At 44.2% G+C, this 24060-nt stretch overlaps 2 protein-coding genes across 3 annotated transcripts; one reads left to right on the forward strand and one right to left on the reverse strand.

Moving 5' to 3' along the window:
• Nucleotides 1-568: 568 nt before the first annotated feature.
• On the forward strand, nucleotides 569-5003 carry HSPA5 (heat shock protein family A (Hsp70) member 5). Its single transcript, XM_014782142.2, has 9 exons — nucleotides 569-666; nucleotides 749-968; nucleotides 1066-1297; nucleotides 1720-1857; nucleotides 2195-2307; nucleotides 2405-2795; nucleotides 2927-3164; nucleotides 3484-3651; nucleotides 4099-5003. The coding sequence occupies exons 2-9, from the start codon at nucleotides 847-849 to the stop codon at nucleotides 4659-4661; spliced, it is 1965 nt and encodes a 654-aa protein (XP_014637628.1). The 5' UTR covers nucleotides 569-666; nucleotides 749-846; the 3' UTR covers nucleotides 4662-5003.
• RABEPK (Rab9 effector protein with kelch motifs) lies at nucleotides 2729-22817 on the reverse strand. 2 transcript variants are annotated; one of them, XM_004423448.3, is made up of 8 exons: nucleotides 22793-22817; nucleotides 21516-21574; nucleotides 18566-18723; nucleotides 14816-14968; nucleotides 11920-12081; nucleotides 8678-8827; nucleotides 6831-6980; nucleotides 2729-6561 (listed from the first exon to the last, which is right to left on the reverse strand). In XM_004423448.3, the coding sequence occupies exons 2-8, from the start codon at nucleotides 21566-21568 to the stop codon at nucleotides 6269-6271; spliced, it is 1119 nt and encodes a 372-aa protein (XP_004423505.1). In that variant the 5' UTR covers nucleotides 21569-21574; nucleotides 22793-22817; the 3' UTR covers nucleotides 2729-6268. The 2 variants fall into 2 exon arrangements, with proteins under 2 accessions (XP_004423505.1, XP_087275219.1); XM_087419093.1 differs by lacking the exon at nucleotides 22793-22817 and adding an exon at nucleotides 22385-22720.
• Nucleotides 22818-24060: the final 1243 nt, after the last annotated feature.

Genomic DNA, 24060 nt, shown 5'->3' on the forward strand with positions numbered 1-24060 from the left:
AGGGCCGCGGTCCGGAGACACAAAAGGCCCTGAGGCTCGGACACCCTAGTACCGGCAGTGTCTATGAAGGGCAGAGAAATTTGTTGAGGTGATCACAGCGTCTACGCTGAGACCTGCCTGCCTAGGACAGGATGGAGGCCGCAAGGAGGAAGAGCCCCTTCCCGCTTCGGGATGAAGGACAGACGAGGGGCGGACGGGCAGTAGAGAAGCAGACTCAAGTCCCACCGCCTCAGGGGAATCACCCACGCCGGCCCAGCTCCAGTCCCCCGGGGCCTAGGGTGGAGGAGGGACCATAGCGGTTCCCGGCGGAAACGGCCTCGGGGTGAGAGGTCGCACCAGGGACAGGCAGCTGCTGGTCCAATGGGGCCAGCACACGGGGCGGATGTTGCCTCCCATTGGTGAATGTTGGGAGCAGCCAGCAGCCAATGAGTCCGCCCGGGAGGTGTAGCGGTGACGTCAGTTGCGGAGGAGGCCGCTTCGAATCGGTGGCGGCCAGCTTGGTGGCCTGGGCCAATCAGCGACCTCCAACGAGCATAGCCTTCGCCAATCGGCGGCCTCCACGACGGGGCTGGGGGCAGGGTATATAAGCGGAGTCGGCGACGGCGCGGCGAACGCTGGCGGAGACATCACAGATCTAGGTACTTGGGAGTTAGTTGAGTGTGAGAGGTAAGCGCCGCGGCCTGCTTTTCCGGACCTGCCCTTCGCCGTGTCCGCTGCTCTTCCTGACCCCGGGCCCTGTCGCCCTCAGGTCGGTACCCTCGGTGCGCTCCCGTGCTGCGGCCTGTGGCTGGATTGCCTGCGACGTCCTGCCTGCCTGCTGACCGAGTGGCCGACGGCGCCGGCAAGATGAAGCTCTCCCTGGTGGCTGCGGTGCTGCTGCTCCTCGGCGCGGCGCGGGCCGAGGAGGAGGACAAGAAGGAGGACGTGGGCACGGTGGTCGGCATCGACCTGGGGACCACCTACTCCTGGTAAGCGGGGTTTGTGGAAGGGGGAGAATGGGGCGTGGCCTCCTGGGCCGCGGTGAGCATCGCGGTGCTGATTCTTTCCGTTCGGTTTTTCTGCCAGCGTCGGGGTGTTCAAGAACGGCCGCGTGGAGATCATCGCCAACGATCAGGGCAACCGCATCACGCCGTCGTATGTGGCCTTCACCCCGGAAGGGGAGCGTCTGATCGGCGATGCAGCCAAGAACCAGCTCACCTCCAACCCTGAGAACACGGTCTTTGACGCCAAGCGGCTCATCGGCCGCACGTGGAACGACCCGTCTGTGCAGCAGGACATCAAGTTCTTGCCTTTCAAGGTTTGACCGGGTTTTTCTCACCCGGGTAGAGAGTGGGTGGTGGTGGTGGGAGTATTTAGGATTCAGAAGTTACTGAAAAACACTGTTGAGCAACATAAAAGGATACAGACGTGGTATATATAATAATTTTTATTTAGTGATTTTAGTATGTTACAAAATTTAAAACAGTAAAGGTGGCAAAGAAACTTCACACCTAACTACTGTGTCCACAATAGTTTAGAATTAAAAGACTGATTAAAACTGAAGAGACTTGTCTTTATAAGGCACCCATAGTCCTTAAGTATTTCTGGTCAATATTCAGCTCCAAGGGACCAAAGTAAACCAAACTATGGGTGTGGAAGTGGGTCTCAGACAGTCCTCTTTTTAAAGTGTGAAATGTCATTGCTTCTGTGTCTGAAAATGATAATCATTCTTCAAAATAGGTGGTTGAAAAGAAAACTAAACCATACATTCAAGTTGATATTGGAGGTGGGCAAACAAAAACATTTGCTCCTGAAGAAATTTCTGCCATGGTTCTCACTAAAATGAAGGAAACTGCTGAGGCTTATTTGGGAAAGAAGGTAAGCACTTCTAGAACAATGTTAAGTCGTTTTATTATTACTGTTCATGATTGTGTTGTATAGATGCCTTTATCGTTTTAATAATTTGAATCTGAATGACATCAATGTATATCAGTTTTAATTACCTGCAAGCTTTACTGTAGGCCAAACAAAATATCAGGGACTTTTCTTGTGTCATCACTTAATGCTTACAAATCCATGGGTATAAAATTATATATATTATACCCATCTTAGAAATAAACTGGTTTAGAAACTAAAGTGATGATTTTACTGTAATTTAAATAAGGGTTAAACCATGTGATAAAATACATTTAATTACCTTTTGTTATCCTTTTAGGTTACCCATGCAGTTGTTACTGTACCAGCCTATTTCAATGATGCCCAACGCCAGGCAACCAAAGATGCTGGAACTATCGCTGGATTGAATGTTATGAGGATCATCAATGAGCCGTAAGTGTTAAATTCAAAAGTATGGCATATTTGCCAAATAGGGGGAATGTAAACTAAACATAAGCTTTTTTTTCCTTCTCTCTCATTCTCCCAACAGTACAGCAGCTGCTATTGCTTATGGCCTGGATAAGAGGGAAGGGGAGAAGAACATCCTGGTGTTTGACCTAGGTGGTGGAACCTTTGATGTGTCTCTTCTCACCATTGATAATGGTGTCTTCGAAGTTGTGGCCACTAATGGAGATACTCATCTGGGCGGAGAAGACTTTGACCAGCGTGTCATGGAACACTTCATCAAGCTCTACAAAAAGAAGACTGGCAAAGATGTTCGGAAGGACAACAGAGCTGTGCAGAAACTCCGGCGTGAGGTAGAAAAGGCCAAACGGGCCCTGTCTTCTCAACATCAAGCAAGAATTGAAATTGAGTCCTTCTATGAAGGAGAAGACTTCTCTGAGACCCTGACTCGTGCCAAATTTGAAGAGCTAAACATGGTATGTTCCTTGTTTTTTGCTTTGCTAATGAGATCTAGTTAAACTCATGAGTTTGGGAAAATGCATTTAGATATCCAGGCAATATCTGGGTATATCAGGCATCATCACGGTAATTATGTCTCTTATTCTAGGACCTGTTCCGTTCTACCATGAAGCCTGTCCAGAAGGTGCTAGAAGATTCTGATTTGAAGAAGTCTGATATTGATGAAATTGTTCTTGTTGGTGGCTCTACCCGAATCCCAAAGATTCAGCAACTGGTTAAAGAGTTCTTCAATGGCAAGGAGCCATCCCGTGGCATAAACCCAGATGAGGCTGTAGCGTATGGTGCTGCTGTCCAGGCTGGTGTACTTTCTGGTGACCAAGATACAGGTAGGTCAATGTCACAGCATCTTCCACAGTGCTTCAGTAGCTTGATGGGAAGAGTATAATTAGCTGTTGCCTTAAAAGGCAATAGAATATGAACAACAAGGTCACACAGCTAGTAAAGGTACAGTGAGGACAAGACCTGATGCAGTGTCAAGATCCTTAGCAACTATATTTAATTCACTGCTTCTAAAATGATTTTACATAGAACCTAACCAAATGGCAAGATGGAGAAGATAAAGTTATACCGTTCATGGGGAGACTGTTTGGTAGTGCTCCTATGACTTTTGAATTAGAACTTACCTCGATTAACTTACCTTTGCAGGTGATCTGGTTCTGCTTGATGTATGTCCCCTGACACTTGGTATTGAAACTGTGGGAGGTGTCATGACCAAACTGATTCCAAGGAACACTGTGGTGCCCACCAAGAAGTCTCAGATCTTTTCTACAGCTTCTGATAATCAACCAACTGTTACAATCAAAGTCTATGAAGGTAATTACTTAACATTTGTCAATGATGTGGTGTGTGTTTGAAGAGCACGACTTGCTTAATATGCTCTATTGACATGACTAGGGAAAGAAATATCTGCTATTTTCAGATAAAGCTGCCTAATTTGACAGGTGTTGAGTTTGGTAGAGTCAGCACTAAAATCCACCTCTTATCTAGCAGTCTTCCCATTAAAAATAACTTCTGAGCTGGCTCCTAGAATACAACAAGAAAAGGGTTCATAATGCTGGGAAGTAGATGAAATTCAATTAAGAGTTGGTAGTAACTTAACTCACTGTTAGTCCAGTTTGCTGCCCCTTGTAGACCAATACTGACCCACTTTTAGCTTGATAGAGTACCTTTGACACTATTGGCTCTAACAGACTGTAGGGATCCAGATGTACTAATGTTTGTCAGTAACAACTAACAAGTTCTTTTGTGTGTAACTTCTAGGTGAACGACCCCTGACGAAAGACAATCACCTCTTGGGAACTTTTGATCTGACGGGAATTCCTCCTGCTCCCCGTGGGGTCCCACAGATTGAAGTCACCTTTGAGATAGATGTGAATGGCATTCTTCGAGTGACAGCTGAAGACAAAGGTACAGGGAACAAAAATAAGATCACAATTACCAATGACCAAAATCGCCTGACACCTGAAGAAATTGAAAGGATGGTTAATGATGCTGAGAAGTTTGCTGAGGAAGACAAAAAGCTCAAAGAGCGCATTGATACTAGAAATGAATTGGAAAGCTATGCCTACTCTCTAAAGAATCAGATTGGAGATAAAGAAAAGCTGGGAGGTAAACTTTCCTCTGAAGATAAGGAGACCATGGAAAAAGCCGTAGAGGAAAAGATTGAATGGCTGGAAAGTCACCAAGATGCTGACATTGAAGATTTCAAAGCTAAAAAGAAGGAACTAGAAGAAATTGTTCAGCCAATTATCAGCAAACTCTATGGAAGTGCAGGCCCTCCCCCAACTGGTGATGAGGAACCAGCAGACAAAGATGAGTTGTAGACACTGTTCTGCTAGTGCTGTAATATTGTAAATACTGGACTCAGGAATTTTCGTTAGGAGAAAATTGAGAGAACTTAAGTCTCGAATGTAATTGGAATCTTCACCTCGGAGTGGAGTTGAAAATGCTATAGCCCAAGTGGCTGTTTACTGCTTTTCATTAGCAGTTGCTCACATGTCTTGGGGTGGGGGGAGAGGAGCAATTGGCTATCTTAAAAAGTGGGTAACAAAGTGGTTAGGGCGTGTGTTCACCTTAAAAATGTTCTATTTAACAATTGGGTCATGTGCATCTGGTGTAGGAACTTTTTTCTACCGTAAGTGACACCAATAAATGTTTGTTATTTACACTGGTCTAATTTTCGTTCTAATTAGGTCAATCATTTATTTTAAGGTTAGATTCTCACTTGTTGTGGGGGGGTGTTTGGGGTTTTGAGGTAAGGAAACATTTTCATTCAATATTTTCAGGGACCTTGCCTAACCTCAGTCTAATTGAAGGAAAGGGGTGGGAGGTTCACCCATATCCTTACCTAGGAAGGGCCGTTTTACAATGCCCAAAACTAGAGTTTCCTTGGACATAACTTGAAATTTCCTATTTCCCCTTCTCTAAAACTGTCTTTCTGTTGGCTTTTTATTACCAATGATGCTTTATAGCTGCTTAGATTCTCTTAAGACTTGATAAAGTGACGGATCACTGATGTTAACTTTACACACTTGGATTCAATTCATAATTTTAGGATGTAAAGGTAAATTTTGAACTCAGCTGTATCAAAATCTCCATCTCTGAGATTTCTTATTAGTGGTACTGGAGTGGGATCTAGGATGGTGACCTTGAAACTATATAAAGCCCTACTAATAATTGGGAATCAAAGGCAGTCATTTGTGTCAAGACAGGTTCAAGATTGGATTGGCTTCCTGAGGAAAGGGACAGTCTAGATGAATAATTAGCACCAGAGAGCCTGGCCTTGATCGATCATACTAACATGAAATCCACTACTGCCCAAGAATACTTTATAGATGGGCATGTGGCTGAAAGGTTAATTTGCTAACTGTGGCAGAACTGGAAACTGACAGCATGTTCTGCTCTGGCCTGGACCTCTGCTGCATTGCTCCAGAAGCATTTGGACAGGCCTGGAGTGTAATACAGAGGGTCTTCAGGCCAAGTTCAATACAAATGTTAAAAATGACCTGCAGTGCTCTGTGCAGTGGGCTTAGGGGGTAGTTGCAAAAGACAAGGGCCAGTCTTCATCCCTTTCCCCAATGGCTCTCCCAAATGCCAACAGTCTGCACCTCTTTTTGAGGAGCAGCTACTGAATATTAAAAAGACTTCAGCCAATAAATTCCACTCCCTGATTTCTACAGCTTAGCTAGCAATTATGATTCCGCAACATTTTTGTGATTAGTTTTTGTAACAACCAATCACACTTACCTAGGTTGTATTGCTGGTAAGACCCTTTATATAATAGAGGATTTTGCAGTGGGCTATCCAGTTCATTTCTTCACCTACCAAAAGTAGATAAGAGCAAGAGGGATATATAGTACAGAAAATAATTTGGAGGTATAAAACAGCTAAGGTTTCATTTGACATTTAAAAATCACAAATATGGGGTTTATTAGTCAACTACAGTCACAACGCAGTCATCATAGATGTCCCCTTCTGTATTCATCCCACCAAACACGAAGCAGAGCAGTGTGTCAGTCTGACTCTCCTCGTGTGAGTCACCGCCTTGGGTCACTGTCTTGTCAGTGGAGTCCCCTTTCTCAGCATCACAGTTGAGAGTGACAGAATTTGAATCTTCTTTCTCAGAAGTACACGTCACTGGCCATGGAATGATACACATGGAATGGTCCAATCGTCCGGCGGGTAGAAAAGTATCAAATTTAAGCAAGGTCCAATGCTGCTTTTCTATGTTGGGGGGAAAAAAAAGGCTCTGTTAGGAAATGTCCAGAAATGCTCAGTGATTTGCTGTATCACCTGAGCCCTAACAGAAACAGGAAATAAAAGGAGAAAAAATCTAACGGCAGTGTTAACTGCTTTGATGATGTCATTCCCTAAAAGTTTGGTTTTCATCCCTTTGGATTTAGACTTAGAGGGACCAAACTGGAAAACCAAAGCACTGTGACACTTTTCAAAGAATGGTGACACTTGTTTAAGACCCACCATGAACACCTCACCTGTGTGGTATTGGTACATGGTGTCCAGTGCTCCTGTGGGAGTCATCCCTCCGAAGACATACAAGTGTTTCCCCACAGCCACAGCTGAGTGGGCAGCACAGCCTGTGGGAGCTGTCCCAGTGGGACTTAGCTTCTGCCACTTCATGTCACCTGCCGAGAGAAAGAAAGTGTTTGAGCACAACGTGGCCTAGACTGTGGTTTCAAACTTACCTGTCAGACTCCTGCAGTTTGCAAACCAATCACTGAGCGTCATTCACTAAGAGCTCTAAGAGGTAACAGCAAGGTTTAGTGTGCATAAAAATTACTTGGGGGTGCTTGACACTCTGGGTAGTCCAGTGAGGGAAGGAGGGGCTCAGGAATCTATAGCGTTAACGAGCATCCCAGGTGATTCTGATCTCGGTGGTCTTCACACTGAAGAATATTATCTTTGGTGACCATCACCATTAACTATTTTGGAGCCCAGAAGTAGGTGAGTTTCTGTGTGTGTGTGTGTGCACGCACGCGCATGTATGCATGTTTTAAATACCAACGGTTCCTCAGAAAGCAACTTTGAATGCTGGCTAGACACTAAATACCTTGCTTACTTAATTCTCATCACAGCCCTATGAAATTGCTATTACTTCTCCCTCCTTCTTACAGGTGAGGAAACAGGATTAGAGAGGGAAAGAGACTTGTCGGAGACCCCACAGCTAGCCAGTGGCAGAGCTAGAATTGTACTTAGGTCTGATGCCAAAACCGGTGTTCTCTATACTGTAATGTGCTGCCTCAGCACCTACTCCCTAAGTATTTTTGCAGGGATATTTGCATCTTTTCAAACAAACATTTAAGTGAGCCAGGAAGGATATCACTGGATTTTAGGTTGAGAGAACTACCTGGGCAAGAAAGGAGGAAAAGTCGCCAGGAAGTAGTTGCTCAGCACAAGAGAAAATGACTTTCTTTTTAAAAATAAGCATTAAAACCCCATTTGACTGCCTGCAAGGAATGCTTCCGTGAAGATATTTTCCATCTGTCAGTTCAAGGCAGGGTTCCAGCATCTCAGTGTTGGAAGGGAGAATCACCATCCAGCCAAATGTCCTAGCCAATGCAGGAATCCCACTCAGTGTCACCTGGCTTCAGATGTCACCAAGCCAGAGAACTCATTGTTTGGCAGGGTAGGCCGATACACTGCACTGCAGTTCTTATGCCTTCTGCCCACTGTTCCAATTCTTGTAGTCTGGAGCAACTCAGGACATGTTCATTTGTTCACCTGTCTACTCATCAACAGATATCCACTCATCACTCTCGATCTGCCAGACACTGTGCTAAATGCTGGAAATTACACTGGGGAACAAAAGAGACAAAATCCTTGCCCTAAAGGAGCTCACAGGCTGAAAGAATGACCCAGAATGAGTCCAGGCTCTCGAGGGAATGTCAGCCCTTTAGACACTTAAAGACAATTCTCACGTTCTCCCTAACTTTCCTCTAACCAGTGTTTTTAATCTTTAGCATGATGGTTCTGGTTGCCCACCTCCAGACACACTCTAGAAGTTATCCATGCCCCTCATGGGCATGGGGTTAATGGCTAATGCCTGAAAGAAATCCAGTTGGGGAACACAAACCATAATGAATTTTAATGAAAGAGCAGAGTTGTTAGAAGGATAAGAGATAATTAACGGATGGGTACACAGCGAACACTCAGGAAATGATTGTTTTTATTGTTATTTATTATTATTCAGGCCGCATTTGACAGAATCTAGTGAAGATTCTGCTGTCTGATCAAGTTACCCACGCCTAAGAGCAAGTCTATATTTTATCAAAGCACATTTAATTTTAAGCAGACAAGCCCTCATGCCCTCCACCCTACTTACTTATATCAATGCAATGGAGATCATCATAAAATTTGTCCCCTGCCAAGCCTCCATGGATGAAGAGCTTTGTCCCTACTGCCACCATCACATGACCATGCCTGGGGGATGGAGGTTTTCCAAGTGTCTCTGGCTGTGACCAGGTCAGAGTGTCTAGAAAAGTAAATTCATTGACATCACATGACAAAGCTACGCGGCAAGAACATGAGAAATACACTCAAGCCTCACTTCCCAGCAAGCAGAGCTGCTCCAAGCAGAAAGTGACTCCAACTTGCCAACCCAGTGGAGGCCTCCCTCCCTCTACAGCCTGTATAGCCTCTGCTTGGACACTTCCAGGGCTGGAGAATTCATTACCTAACATGCCTGCCCCCTCTGCTGGGCATTAGGAAACCATTCCTTGCTTTGAATTAAAAAAGACCTCCTGTAGGCTTCAATCTAGAACTTCCCCAGAGTTAAAAAGAATGAGTCTGCTTCTTCTGTGACAGCCCTTCAAAGTCTTCTTTTCTCAAGACAACATCCTTAGGTGATTTGCCGGAAGAGTTGGTGGGGGGATGGGGGTGGGGAATAGACTATTTTAAAAGTAAGCAGGGCTCTCTGAAGTGGCAGTGTGGGATAATGGTTAAAACATGGGATTTGGTGTTAAAACCAGGTTATTTCAGCTGATTTCACCACACAGGTGAAACGTGTGGCCTTGCGTCAGTTAATTCTCTAAGCCTCAGTTTCTACAGCTGTAAAATGGGGATAAAGACAATACCTGACAATACCTACTTCTCAGGGTTGAAATATGGATTAAATGAGATAATATACATAAAGCACAAGCAGAGAAAGTACTCAGTACATGAGGGTTATCAATATGGTTATGATCCTAACAGTGCAGATGTGTTTCACCTTCATATCTTCAAAGTTATACATGTATAGAATTCTGGAAAATTCATTAATCATTTCGACATACCAGAAAAGTCTTAGAGGAGTGCTGCAAAGATGATCTGAGACAAAGGCCTGCCAAACAATTTATCTTTGAATTACCATTTGTGGCATGCCTGCATGTTGTTCAAGGAGCCCCCAGTATTCCCAGGAATAGAATTTGAAACAATCTGAAAAGGTTTATGCACAAATATGTTCATCACAGCATTGTTTGTAATACAGAAGAATTGGAAATAGTGTTAAGTCCATCAATGGGTAAAGGGTTGAGTTATGGCTGGTCATGAAAGAATACTATGCATTTACTAAGCACCAAAGACTTTGTGATTACAGGTGAAATGCTTAAGTGAAAAATACAGGATACAAATATTACATATAGAATTATTTCTGCTATCTAAAAAAAAGACGGGAAATTCACTAAGATGTTAATTTGGGGGGGACAGTATTTTATATATACATATAGTATACATACATATCCATACATATATATTTTTTCTTCTTCCTTAGAGTCTTAAATATTCAAAACCAATATTATGTAAAATTTTAAAAACTGCTTTAAAAGAATCACAAAGCCCATTCCTTCTGGAACAAGAAAAGTCATACTGTGATGTGTCTTAATTCTTCCAATTTTACTTTGTAAGTTTGACATTTTTCTTATTGCATTTTCTCAAAAAAGGCTACATCTTTCCTGAAAAACACACATGAAAATTATTTTTGTCAGATGCTACTTGTGAAGTGTGATTCATAAATGCCCACTAGTAAGAGGAAGAAATGTAAATAAATGGTCCTTAGACAACAATTTGGCAAGAGGTCTCAAATTTTAAATATTCATACCATTTTGACCCAGTAATTCCACTTCTCAACATCTATTCCATATAAATGTTTGTAACGTGTACAAAAATTAATGTATACGTTCACCGTAACACTGCCCGCAAAAAGTCAATCAGTTGGAAAATGACTGACTGAATAAGGGATACCCACAGGATACGCTTTGCAAGGAAATTGGTACTGACTTAGAAAGACATCCATGATGTGTGATTAAATGCATAAATAATTTTTTTTAACTCCATAGTGTTGCAAGATAAACAAACACATAGATAACGAGAACAGATTGGTGGTTACCAGAGGGGAAGGGGGAGGAGCGAAAGGGGTAAGGGGGCACACGTGTATGGTGATGGATGGAAACTAGACTATTGGTGGTGAACACGATGCAGTCTATATAGAAGCTGGAATATGATGATGTACACCTGAAATTTACACACTGTTATAAACCAATGTGACCTCAATAAAATAATTTTTTAAAAAACCTCCAGAGTGTTGTATATATTTATTTATTTAGATTATTAGTTTTCTCAATTTCATACTTGATTGTGCTTCTCGAGCTTTAACGTGTATAGAAATCACTTGAGGATCTTGTTAAAATGCAGTTTCTGATTCAGTTGATCTGTAGTGGGATCTGGTATTTTTTTATTTTTATTTTATTTTATTTTTATTGAGGTTACATTGGTTTATAACATTGTGTAAATTTCAGGTGTACATCATTATATTTCGGCTTCTGTATAGACTGCATCATGTTCACCACCAAAAGTCTGGTTTCGAATAAAAAAAAATATAAATATTCATTAGGAGCTTCCTATGTGCCAGACACTGTACTATGCACTATATCACATTATCTCATTTAATCTTTCCAACTCCGTGGTAGGCACTACTACTATTTCTATTTTACAGATCAGCAAACTAAGGCCTAGAGAGATTAAGTAACTAGTCTAAGGTAATACAGAAAGTATACGTCAGATCTGGTCCTGAGTCCAGGTCATGTGGCTTCAAAGTTCCTGCTTTCAACTACTGAGATCTACCCTTACCCCCGCAAAAGTAAGCTGCAGACCAGTATTTATAATTTGATTCCATGTGAACTTTTTAAGTTTTCATATAATTTCAAAATTCATAGAAAATTCATACATGTTCATATACACATGTATGCATGATTTACAAATGCATAGGAAAGTCTGGAAGCAGACATTAGGAACTGCTAACAGTCTTTACCTCTGTCTGGGGAGTGGGAAGAAAAGGCTAAATGGGAAACTTTTACTTTTTTATGTTATAAACTATACTGTTCAAATTCTTAAATTGTCATTTATACCTTTTAAAATGCAATTTTGTGTGGGAAGAAGATATCAGCTAAGGGATGTACTGAAGACGTCTAGAAGTGACGCACTCAGCCAGGGTATCATTTTCTAACCTCTGCTTCTTACATGAGGTAAGCTGCAGGCCGGGGTGGCCCTGACCAGGTAAATGGCAGCCCTGAGGTGCCCACCAGTCCATACTTGCGTCAAACACATGCAGCTTCACATCCTGTACGGGCTGGGCACCTCTCTCTCCACCTCCAAAGACATACAGCTGGTTTCCAATGGCTGCTGCTGATGTGTGGAATGTTCTCGGGGACGGTGGGGGGCTGGTCACCTCTGGCGTGGCCCAGGTCCTGGTTTCTGGTCCAAAGAAAAGGCGGGCATCTGAACACCCATGCTGAGGGCCCTCTGACCTTGACTCTGGGGCTGGGCAGGGTCACCTTTCAAATCCCAATCCCCAAGGGGGAGAGCATAGGTCTAGGCAGGGATTTCATGCCACCAAAGTCAAGGAGGGGTAGAGGGTGATACTTAGAATTTGCCCAGATACACCCAAATCTCCAAGATTGAAAAGCCACAAGTGCAATTAAGAATGAGGTCAATTTGTTTCTGGAGGCCTTCAAACACCCTCTCTGAACCCTCTTCCACTTTGCAGACTTCTCTGCCCATGCCCATTCAGAGGAGCCTAACATCTGCTAAATTCATTCCTACGAGATGCCAGAGACTGAATGTGCCAAATTCCCAGGATACGTGGTCGTTAAAAGAAAGTAGACAATGTTATTACTGTTTCAGTAGTATTAATAATAGTCCCTACTAAAAGTAAGTACCAAAGAAATATTAGTTTCCCCATTTTACAGATAAGGGAATTGAAGCAGAGACAGATGAAGTCACTCAGTTAAGGTGACATGGCTAGTAAATGGCTAGTTGGGATTCAAATTCTGTTTCAGTAACACCAAGATCTATGTATTTTCCACTCTTCTGACTTGAGAATAAAATTTCACCTCCTGAGTAAGTGTGTAGAAGCTTCTTAGTTTTTAGAATGAAGCATGAGTTTTATAGATGTCAGTGTTCCATCTGCCAAATCACAGCTATGTCAACCACTAAAACAATTATTGAGCATTAACTATGTACCAGATATTGAGTTAATTCAAATCCTTGCCAAACTTAACAAGGTAGGAACTATTATTATCCCAAAGTGACAGAGAAGACCAACTGTTGTGCAAATAAATATACTGTTGATAAGGGGAACTGGGCAAGAGTTGACTGTCATGTGAAAAAAGTCCAGGTTACTAGAAATTAACAAAATGCATATTTAAACAATTAATAAAAGGGTTTTTTTGCCCATCAAATTAGCAGTGTTTAAAATGATAAATTCAGGGCCGGCCCTGTGGCTTGGTGGTTAAGTGCGCGCGCTGCGATGCTGGTGGCCCGGGTTCGGATCCCGGGTGTGCATCGAGGCACCACTTCTCCGTCCATCCTGAGGCCGAGTCCCACATACAGCAACTAGAAGGATGTGCAGCTATGACATACAACTATCTACTGGGGCTTTGGGGGGAAAAAAAAAAATAAAATAAAATAAAATAAAATAAAATGATAAATTCAGGCCGGCCCCGTGGCTTAGTGGTTAAGTGCGCGCGCTCCGCTGCTGGCGGCCCGGGTTTGGATCCCAGGCGCGCACCAAAGCACCGCTTCTCCGGCCATGCTGAGGCTGCGTCCCACATACAGCAACTAGAAGGATGTGCAACTATGACATACAACTATCTACTGGGGCTTTGGGGGAAAAATAAATAAATAAATAAAAATTATAAAAATTATAAAATGATAAATTCAATGCCAGTCAGGAGTGAAACAAGAATTATTAAGCACAGCTGGAGAGACGATAAGTTGGAAAAATCTTTCTGGAGAGCAACAGGGTAGCATGTATCAAAAGCCTTAAGGTTCACAGTGCTTTACTTATAGTCTTTTTATTTCTGGGCATGAATTCTAAGAAAATAATTTGAAATACAGTCAATGACTTCTGAACAAATTGTCACTGCTCTGTTATTTACAATCCCAAAAATCTGAAAACAACCTAAATTATGGTCATAAAATGGAGTATTATGCAGCCATTAAAAATGATGTTAACAAAGCATTGTTAATAGGAAACCATTTCTGCAGTAATTATGAAATTAAAAGGAAAAAGGCAGAATAGTTTAGTGGTGAAACAGTATGATCTCAGGCTTATAAAAATGCAGAGAAAAGACAGAAAGGAAGTACACAGAAATGTTATAATGGCCTCACTGTCATAGGATTGTGGATGGCTTTTATCCACTTATTCACACTTTTCAAGTATTTTACAATGAATATAAATTATATTTAAAAAGAGAAAAACAAAAAAACAAAACAACTTTTTTAACTGACAAAAAGACAAGTCCACCTCCCAGGTGTGGTTCAGCAGAATCCTCTCAGTAGTGATGTTCCCAAAGTGCTTCCTCTGTGATAAAGCTGCCAGTGAAAGCTAGGAACTTTGCACTTTTTGGCTACAAGAAACATACTAGGAGGATCTAGGTCAGGGTTTCTGAACTTTGGCACTATTGACATTTTAGACCAGATAATTGTGGGGGCTGTCTGGTGCATTACCGGATGTGTAGCAGCATCTCCAGCCTCTACCCACTAGATATCAGTAGCAACCTCCCGGCTCCGAGTTATGATAACTAAAAATGTTTCCAGACATGAACAAATGTCCCCTCTGGGGGCACAATCGCCCCCATTTGAGACCCCCTGATCTACGTGACTTGCGTTCTAGCCTGGCTCCATCACTGACTCCCTGGTGACTTTAGGAAAGTCACTTCCCCTCACTGGACCTGCCCACTTGGCATAGCTGTTCTCTGAAGTCTCTTCTAGCTTTGGCTTTTGAGAAGTTGATCATTGTACATGTTACCAGGAGAACAAAACATAATTCTGTTATTTTCAGATTCTGCTAGAAGTTAAAATTCCTATTTTCTATGAGGTCAGCAAAGTTAGATTATTCAGTACAATCCAAATGGGTTTTGGTACAGGAATTGGAATTGGATTTATTTATTTATTTTGGTAAATAAAATAACCTTTGGCTACTTACCAGGATTCAGAACTTGTAGGCAATTGCGGTTTCCTGACTGGTCGGCACCTCCAAACACCCAGATGCTGTGAGGTGTGCAGGAGGGAACGAAGCTGGCATGCTCATACCGAGGCAAGAGGCCCTCTGAGGTGGCCAAATCCCACTGGTGTGTTCCTAGAAAACATTTCACCCAGTTCCTGGATCGCTGCCAACTGCTGATATTGACAGACATAGGGCAGGGTAGTGAAGAAAAGAGGGTCAAAACCCATCAGATCACTTGAATGGAATGTAGTCAGCCTCCAGAGAGCTCTATAGCAGGCACTTAGGGGCCGCCTGCCTAGTCCATAAATCTTCTACAGAAACTGTCCCCACTCTCCCAACCCCAGGGGTTGATCCCAGAGGACTTGTTTGTACTGCAACACCTTGACGTTCTAGCCCTAGCTGATTGGGTCAAAGGTAGACACTTGACCCAAAATGGGCCAATCAGATCCTCCCTCCCCAAAATCTGGAATTCAAACAGGTTTCCGGATTTGAGTGGCCCTCTTCTGCCATGTGGGGAGAAGCAGAGAAAGCCAAAGTATGGAGAAGAATGAAACATCCACATAAAGAAGCAGATCTTCCCAGAGAAAGTGAGGGAGGTAGTAGATGGTTTTTGACAGCTTTCCAATTCCTGCTACCACTCTCTCCTGAGGCCAGGCTGTATTTCCTGCCCTTGGATTCTTCCTTTTTTTTTTTGCTGGTTTAAGACAGTTTCTGTTACCTGCAACTAAATGATTTCTTGCTAAAACAAGGTCACAGAATAATAATACCTAACCTTTTAGTTATTTTAGTTAGTGAGCCACTTCCATAAGACCTTCATAGGCAATATCTTGTTAGAGCATTACAACTGGCAAGTGAAGCAAGTTATCCCCATTTTATAGGACACCAAAGCCCAGATGGTTTAAATGCGTTAGCCAGAGTCACAAAGCTAGTAACAGGTCACAACAAAGATGTAACTGAGCTAGACAGTGAGCTTCTTGAGGGGTGGAACAGATTTCATTTACCTTTGATTTCCCACTGCAGGGTGTAGAAATTCAAATGTCTACACAGGAGTGGAGGGAATGCGGCAAATTGGAGCATGAGAGCCCCATTAATACAGGGAGGCTCGGCTTCAAACAACTGTTGCCATGTAGACATATAGGCCTCTTGATGTCAGATCTTCCAAAATTATCAAGAGAAGCCAAATCATTTCAATTTTTTTTTTTTTTTTTTGGTGAGGAAGATCAGCCCTGAGCTAACGTCCGATGCCCATCATCCTTTTTGCTGAGGAAGATTGGCCCTGGGCTAACATCTGTGCCCATCCTCCTCCACTTTATATGGGACTCCGCCACAGCATGGCCTGACAAGCAGTGCATCGGTGTGCGCCCGGGATCCGAACCTGCGAACCCTGGGCCGCTGCAGCAGAGCACGCGCACTTAACCGCTGCACCACCGGGCTGGCCCCCAAATCATTTCGATTTTTGTATGTAGACTCCTGTACATTTGGTTGGTGAACAACTTAGCTTAAAACAATAACAGCAGGGGCCAGCCCCGTGGCATAGCGGTTAAGTTCACACGCTCTGCTGCTGGTGGCCTGGGTTCAGATCCCAGGCGCGCACCAATGAACCGCTTGTCAGGCCATGCTGTGGCGGCGTCCCATATATAGTGGAGGAAGATCAGCAGGGATGTTAGCTCAGGGCCAGTCTTCCTCAGGAAAAAGAGGAGGACTAGCAGATGTTAGCACAGGGCTGATCTTTCTCACACACAAAAAAACACTAACAGCAATGTTACACAGACCAAACAAAACACGTATGTGCGTCACCAGTTTTCTTCTGCCATTGTGTACAGTACATAGTTGTCACTGTTGGTTCATCCATTCATTCATTCATTCATTCATCCATCCAAATACTCATAAAGCACCTACTCTGTACCAGGTGCTGTGGTGGTGGCTGCGGATACAATGATGAGCAATATAACCATGTTCCTTGTTTCCAAGGAGTTTATACTCTTGTGGGGATGACAGACAAGAAACAATCACATGTGATAAGGGCTGTGAAGGGGGAAAAGGATGGGAAAGTACAGGATACTATGGAAATATAGAGGGTGGCTGTGACATTGTGATTTATATTAAGAAATGTATATTTGGCCTTCATCAGTTTCAGGCACAGAGCTCCTAATAAAAGCCTTGGAATTTCCTAAGAGAGAAGATTGATAAGTGTCTTTTGTAACAAGCCCATCAATCACACCTGAGTTTATGTTAATAAGGTGACTTTTGGAAATTCCCTAAGAATAAGAGCTGGTTGCCAGGTGAACCAACCACAAGATTTGAGGGTTGGAACTGTCAACCCCAGCCCCCAACCCCCCCATCTCTGGGGAGGGAAGAGGGGGCTGCAGATTGAATCAATCACCAATGGCCAATCATTTCATCAATTATGTGTATGTAAAGGAACCTCCATAAAAACTCAAAAGGAGGAGTTTGAAGAGCTTCCAGGTTGGTATACACAGGAAGGTGCTGGAAGGGTGGTGCACCTGGAAAGGGCATGGAAGCTCTGTGCCCCTTCCCCATACCTTGCCCTATGCATCTCTTCCATCTGGCTTTTCCTGAGTTACATTCTTTTATAATAAACAGATGATCTAGTAAGTAAACTGTTTTCCTGAGTTCTGTGAGCCACTCTAGCAAATTAATGGAACCTGAGGAGGGGGTCATGGGAACCTCCGATTTATAGTTGGCAGGTCAGAAGCACAGGTAACAGCCTGGACTTGTGATTGGTGTCTGAAGTGGGGTGGGGGGCTTGTGGGACTGAGCCCTTAACCTGTGGGATCTGATCCTAACTCCAGGTAGATCTTCTCAGAACTGAATTGAGTTGTAGGACACCCAGCTGGTGTTGCAGAATTGCTTGGGGTGGGGAAAAACCCTCCCACAGTTGGTGGCCAGAAGTGAAGTATTGAGACTAGCGTTGAGAGGAGACACAAGAGTAGAGAAGAAAAACAGAAGAGTGGTAGTGCCTAAACTAGTTCAAATGATCAGGGAAAGCTTCCTGATGGAAGTGACACTTAATCTGGAATCTGAAACCTAGATGATAAGGAAAGGGAAGAGCCTTCCAAGTAGAGGGAACAATATGTGCCAAGGCTTAGAGACCAGAGTTCAAGATGTGTTCAAGGAACTGAAGGATACTCAGTGTAGCATACGTGGGTTTGGGAGAGCCAAGAAATGAAGTTGGGAAAGGCCTCAAATGCCGGAGTAATGTGGTCAGATTTGTATTTTAGACAATATTCTCTGGCTGGGTATGAATGATGCACTGTACAGGGCGGTAAACTTGGAAGCAGGGAAACATAGAGGAGGCTGTTGTAATATCCAGTTGAGAGATAGTAATGCTTGGACTACAGTAGAAGTAGTGGAAACGGACAGACATGGATGAAGATAGAGCTATTAGGACTTGGTGATTCACTGGATATGTGGATGGCAGAGGAGGTGAAGTCATCAATGTCTCCCAGAGGAATAGCTGATGAATGAATGGCTGGATGTCCAGGACTCCATATAAACTCTTCCCCCCAAAAACAAGAGGTATTGGTTGGGCGGATGTGTTCCAAGGGTCTGCTGAGACCTTAGGGACCTTTCAGTGACATTCATGTTCTTAGAGGAAAACCCTGTGTCTGGTGTGAACTGGTGTTCTTAGCAATGCTCTGGTCAAGGCTGGCCGCACAAAGCCCTGCTCTGGCCACAGGGCACGTGTTCCGCAGCTGCTGGTCTTACCCAGATCCATGGTATGCACATCGGAGAAGCTCCTGTTTGGATTTGCTCCCCCGACAATGAAGACCTTCCCTCTCTTGGCGTCACCAATTGGGGGTAAATACGAGCAGCTGTGGCCAACCCGAGCACAGGGGCTGTCTCCAGGGGGGGTCAAGGTGTACCTGCCAAAGGGAGGATGTATTCAGGAGGCTGAAGCAGAGAATAAATGCAGCAGTGTCTTCTTTCCAGTCTTCAAGAAATTGTCACCAGAATGAAGGGTCTTATACATACATAGACACTTTAAATTGTATCCAGCAAAGCAACATTTCCCTGATTAATAACAGTACCTTCCATTTGCACACAACCTTTGACTTTCCAATTCTGTCACTACTTTCATCTCCCATTAACCTAGTGGGGATGCACTGGGCTAGTAATTGTCCCCATTGGGTAGATAGGGAAACGGACACCCAGAAACGTTTGATGGTGTGTCCTGGCACAGGATGGTAGTTATGAGCATGGTTTGTGAATTCAGACAGACCTGGTTCAAGTTCCAGTTCAGGTGCTTTCTAGATGTGTGACCTTTTGGAAGTCACTTAACCTTTCTGAACCTTACCTTCCTCATTTGTAAAGCGGGGACTGCAATAGTTCCTACCTGTGAAGAGTGAGATGAAGTCTTGTAACAGGGCAGGGAAGGATGCAGTAAATGGCGGCTGGAGCTTTATGTGCAATCACACGGGAACCTACAGCCCCAACGCTCTTGCCACTATCCAGGGATGCTTCCCTCTGTCAAGTACCAGTCTCCAGAACTTATTGATTTTAAGAGCGTTTCCAGATCACTCACAAAGCTCGACCTGATGGAAGCCAAAGCTAGGACTTTGAAAAATCAAATACAAGATCCATTTATTCCACTCTCTAAAGTTGTTCTGAATGCTGACTGAGAAACATACTTCAAGCTTCCTGGTTAGAAGAGAAAATTCCATGGCTGTTTTTCAGACCCTGTCTTATTGGACCTCTCTGGCATTTGGTGCTCCTGACTCCTCCCTCCTCCTTGCACCTTTTTCCTTACCTGACTTCCCCACATCCCTTCCTTCTGGTTCTCTACTGACGTTTTGGCCGCTCTTTCCATTCCCTTCTCTGACTCCTTTTCTGCTAGCCTTCTCCTAACCCTCAGTATCCTCAGATTCTCTCCTCTTCTCCTTAGTCTACATCTGCTTACCTGATCAATTTTATCTGTACTGATGGCTTCAATTACCATCCATCAATATATTCATCAGTGATTTCCAAATCTCTATTTCTTTCCAGATCTCTCTTCTGATGTCCAGATTCACATATCCCATCACCACCTGAATAATTACTCACAATGTACCATGCATGCTGCTAACTTCATTACAACCCTCGTTTCACTTAATCTTCACAAAACCCCTTTGAGGACAGTACTATTGTCATCATCTGAGCCTTACAACTGAGGACCCAAGGCTTAGAAGGGTTAAATAACTTACCCAAGAGCACAGAGCCATCCAGATACATGGGGAATAAGACAAAAAAAGTCCCTGCCTTCATAGCCCTGACAGACTAGTTGGGAAGAGAAACATGAAACTGATAATTTCACAAATATCTATTTCATTTCAATTGTGCTATAAAGGAGTATGGGATATACACAAGATACATAATAGGAGAACATATCATAAGGGGATCTAACCCTGTGGGGAGAGATGGGGGAGGGAGGATGGTCAGAAAAGGCTTCCATTTGAACTGAGATCTGAAGTATGAGTAGAAGTTAGCTGGGCAGAGAGGGATAAAATATGGAGAGAGGGCAAAATTGCTCCAGGTAGAGGGACCAGCATATACAGTTCTTGAGTGGGACAGTGCAAGGCATGCAAGGAAGAGAAAGAGAACAAAGGATGAGAAGGGGATTTGAGGTTGGAAAGACAGGCAGGGACAGATCATGCAGGGCTCAGTGCGCCATTTTAAGGATTCTGGTTTGTATCCTAAGACCAACAGAGAGGCACAAAAGGTTTTTTTCTTTTTTTTTTTTTTTTTGAGGAAGATCAGCCCTGAGCTAACATCCATGCTAATCCTCCTCTTTTTGCTGAGAAAGACCGGCTCTGAGCTAACATCTATTGCCAATTCTCCTCCTTTTTTCCCCTAAAGCCCCAGTAGATAGTTATATGTCATAATTGCACATCCTCCTAGTTGCTATATGTGGGATGCCGCCTCAGCATGGCCGGAGAAGCGGTGGGTCAGTGTGCGCCCGGGATCCAAACCCGGGCCGCCAGTAGCAGAGCGTGTGCACTTAACCGCTAAGCCATAGGGCCGGCCCCACAAAAGGTTTTAAACAAGAGAATGTCGTGATCAGATTTCTGTTGGGCAGAGAGCAAGAGTGGACGCAGGAAGGCCAGAACAGAGACTCTCCTCTGAGGTCCTGCAGAAGCAGAGCTTCCTCTCTACAGCCTTCTGTGAGCCCTGCTTCAGCACTGATCACACTGCATAAGCATCACCTGCTTAGTGTGTAGCCCCCACTACACTGAGCACTGAGACGATTCACCTTTGTACCTGCAGCACCCACACAGCAGCTGCCCCTGTCAGGCCGGTGTTAGTTGCTGAATGAAGGGTTGGTTGAGCAAGCAGCCAAGAGACAGGGAAGCCAGTTTAATTCAAATCCAATTCCCTGAAAATCTTAAAAATGAGTCAGAGCGTGGGGGAAGACACAGCGTTGGAGCTGAGAATGCCAGATGGTCAGTGCCTTACACTTCCTGGTAAATGGATTTTAATAAAATCAACATCTGCTCTGTGATCATTATTGTCCCACTATCTTTCCTCTGAAGACCTTCTCAGACAGTTTGAGTCTAATTACCAGAAACCGCAGACAGTTTCATCTCTACTCTTTTTCATTTATGATCAAATATGTTAGTAAACTACTTATAAATGAAACAAAAACTCATGTTTTTCTCTGTCTGAATCCCTCCTTACAGACCATGTTGCTTTCCTGGGCTTGTCTCCAGGCTCCAAGACTGGCAGCTGCTTCATGGTGTCCTATGCATGAGAAAGAAAGGCAGTTTATAGACATTCACGATTATCTTTTACCTGAAACACAGAAGAAATGAAGTCACTCTCCTCTTTAAAACCTCTCCTGCTGATGTACCAATTTCTAGGGACTGATTAATTTGAATAAGCATTACCAACCTTTTGATATAAACATATTTGGGAGGCAAATGTAACACAGCTTTCTTAACACAATTACAGAAGCTTTTTAGCCAAAGTTTTCTTATGTCTGTGATTTTCATGGGAAGGGGCATATAATATCAAAATAAATTTTCAGAGGTCATAAGATGTTTATGTTTATCAAAAGATAAAATATTTTAAAAGTTTAAGAAATACTGAACTCTAGGATAAATCCTGGCCTCAGCATGGCATTCAAAGCCTTCTGGTCTCAACATTCTTTTCAGGAACCACCTCCACAATTTCTTGCTGTATTGAGCTGTTCTTGCTACATTTGTTGCTCCTTTAACGTGGCAGGCCATTTCATAACTTGCATCCTGTGCTGTTTCTCCTACCTGAAAAGTCCTTTCCCTTCCTGTCAACTAGCAAACTCCTAGTCAACCTCCAAAACCCTGTTCAAATGTCCCCTCCTCAGTAGAACCTACTTTCCTGATTTGTTGCTTTCCACTTACATCCCCGTTACTTCCTTCTCCCTTTGAAGACATCTATTAAGCCACCATCATTGCAGGGATCACCTTGAAGGTAATTATCCATTTAACAGTCTCTAGACCAGATTCTAGACTAAATTCCACTCGACTAAATTCCAAGAGAGCTGGGCCTGCTGGATTCATTCAGAGAACCTACCAATGGGCCTGGCATAGAGTAGACGTGAGGGAGGAGCGAATGAAGAAAGAAAATGGATGAGATTTCTGAGAGATGAATGCATAAACCCAACCTTCAGCCTAGCCACTGACGGCTGTTCTCAAAGCCCAGAGCTCAATGGGGGTAAACTTCGCATGGACGGGGACGTCCTACATCCGCCCCTGCCAGTCCCATCCCCCAGTCCCAACCCCGCGTGGCAGCGATAGGGGACAGGAGCCAGGGTCGGGAGAGAATAGACTGGCTCCTTGCCGTCCAAGTGGCCCAGCTGGGGTCCGAGGACGCCCTCCCCAGCGCTTTCCACTGGGCCTGGGCCCATCCCCTTAAAGAAGCGGCCGCCCCCGCCCGGCACCGCGTCCGACACTGGGGCCCTAGGTCCGGAGACCGCATTACCTGCGGCGGCTCAGGCCAGTCCCGGGCCGTGGCTCCGCCCCCAATGGGGCGGGTCTTGGCCCTCGCCCCGCCCCGAGACCCCGGAAGAGCGCGGCGGCCAACCGCTCCCCTGCTCCTCGCCCCACGGCCGGGGCGGGGCCCTCCGGGTCTGGGGTGTTGTCGGTCTGTGCGTTTCTCGGAACCCGACAGGCCGGGCCGTCTCTCCCTGGCGGAGTAAATAAGCCAGGGCTACTTGGAAACGACTTGCAAGCGAGATGCCAGGGGTTGGGCGTCCACTTAGGGGACCCAAGTTACTCCTGCAGCTGGGCTGTCCTAAAGGGGCTAGGATATTTTCAGTCCCAGCGGGTGTTAGAAATGGTTTCTGAAAGGGAGACTTAAGGATGCTTTCCTCGGTGTGAAATCTCCCTGCGAAGTCTTGAGGCCAGTTCAAACTTTGGCGCCTTAAACAGCTGACTCATCCCATAATTAGTGTTTGTAACTATGGCAGGCACTATGCTGAACCAGACAGACATGGCCCCTGGCCTCCTGGAGTTTACCATCTAACTCGAGAGAGAGATTAAACAGAAAAAGCAATAACCAGATACATTTGTAAAAAGTGCAAGGAATAAAAAGTTCATTGATGAGTATCTACTCTTGAGGAAGTTACTTTTCTCTGGGCGTCTGTCTGTAAAATGGAGCTAATAAGATTGTTGTCACAAGGTGATGAGGAATACATGAGCTAATTCATGTATATAAGGTGTTTGGTGCGCAGCGCAGAGCTGGTCCTCTGTAAAGTGTGGTGCTATTCCTAGCTATAAATGAACTCTAGACACCAGCCCTGAGTTAGACGTGTTCATATGCATTATCTCTGGTCTCCATCATAACCATGGCCCTGTGGCTTCCTGAAAAGGGAGAGGTGGCTCACCTATGTCTATATTTCAGAGACCCTGGCGATCACTTAGGAGGACTGGGATAGTCGTGTCCTAGGAAACAGAAGAAATCGCTAAGGAAGGAAACCGCAGGAGCTCCTGGAGTCCAGAGCTGTGGTAGCAGAGTGGGAAGCAGTCAGACACACTCCTGTTCAAACCCAGGCTCCAGCACTAACCCTGACATTTGGCAAGTTCATTACCCTCTCTGAGCCCTAGTTTCCTCATCTCTAGAATGGGAATAGTAATACCCACCTCAGGGAGCCGTTGAGAGGATCTGATAGTACAAGTGAAAGGCCAATTTGGTGAAATCTTTTAGCTACTTGAAACTATAGCAAAAATTTATTGACATAATGGAATTCG

The sequence above is a fragment of the Ceratotherium simum genome, chromosome 29, assembly GCF_057802395.1.
Source record: "Ceratotherium simum simum isolate JZ-2026a chromosome 29, ASM5780239v1, whole genome shotgun sequence".
Lineage (NCBI taxonomy): Eukaryota > Metazoa > Chordata > Mammalia > Perissodactyla > Rhinocerotidae > Ceratotherium > Ceratotherium simum.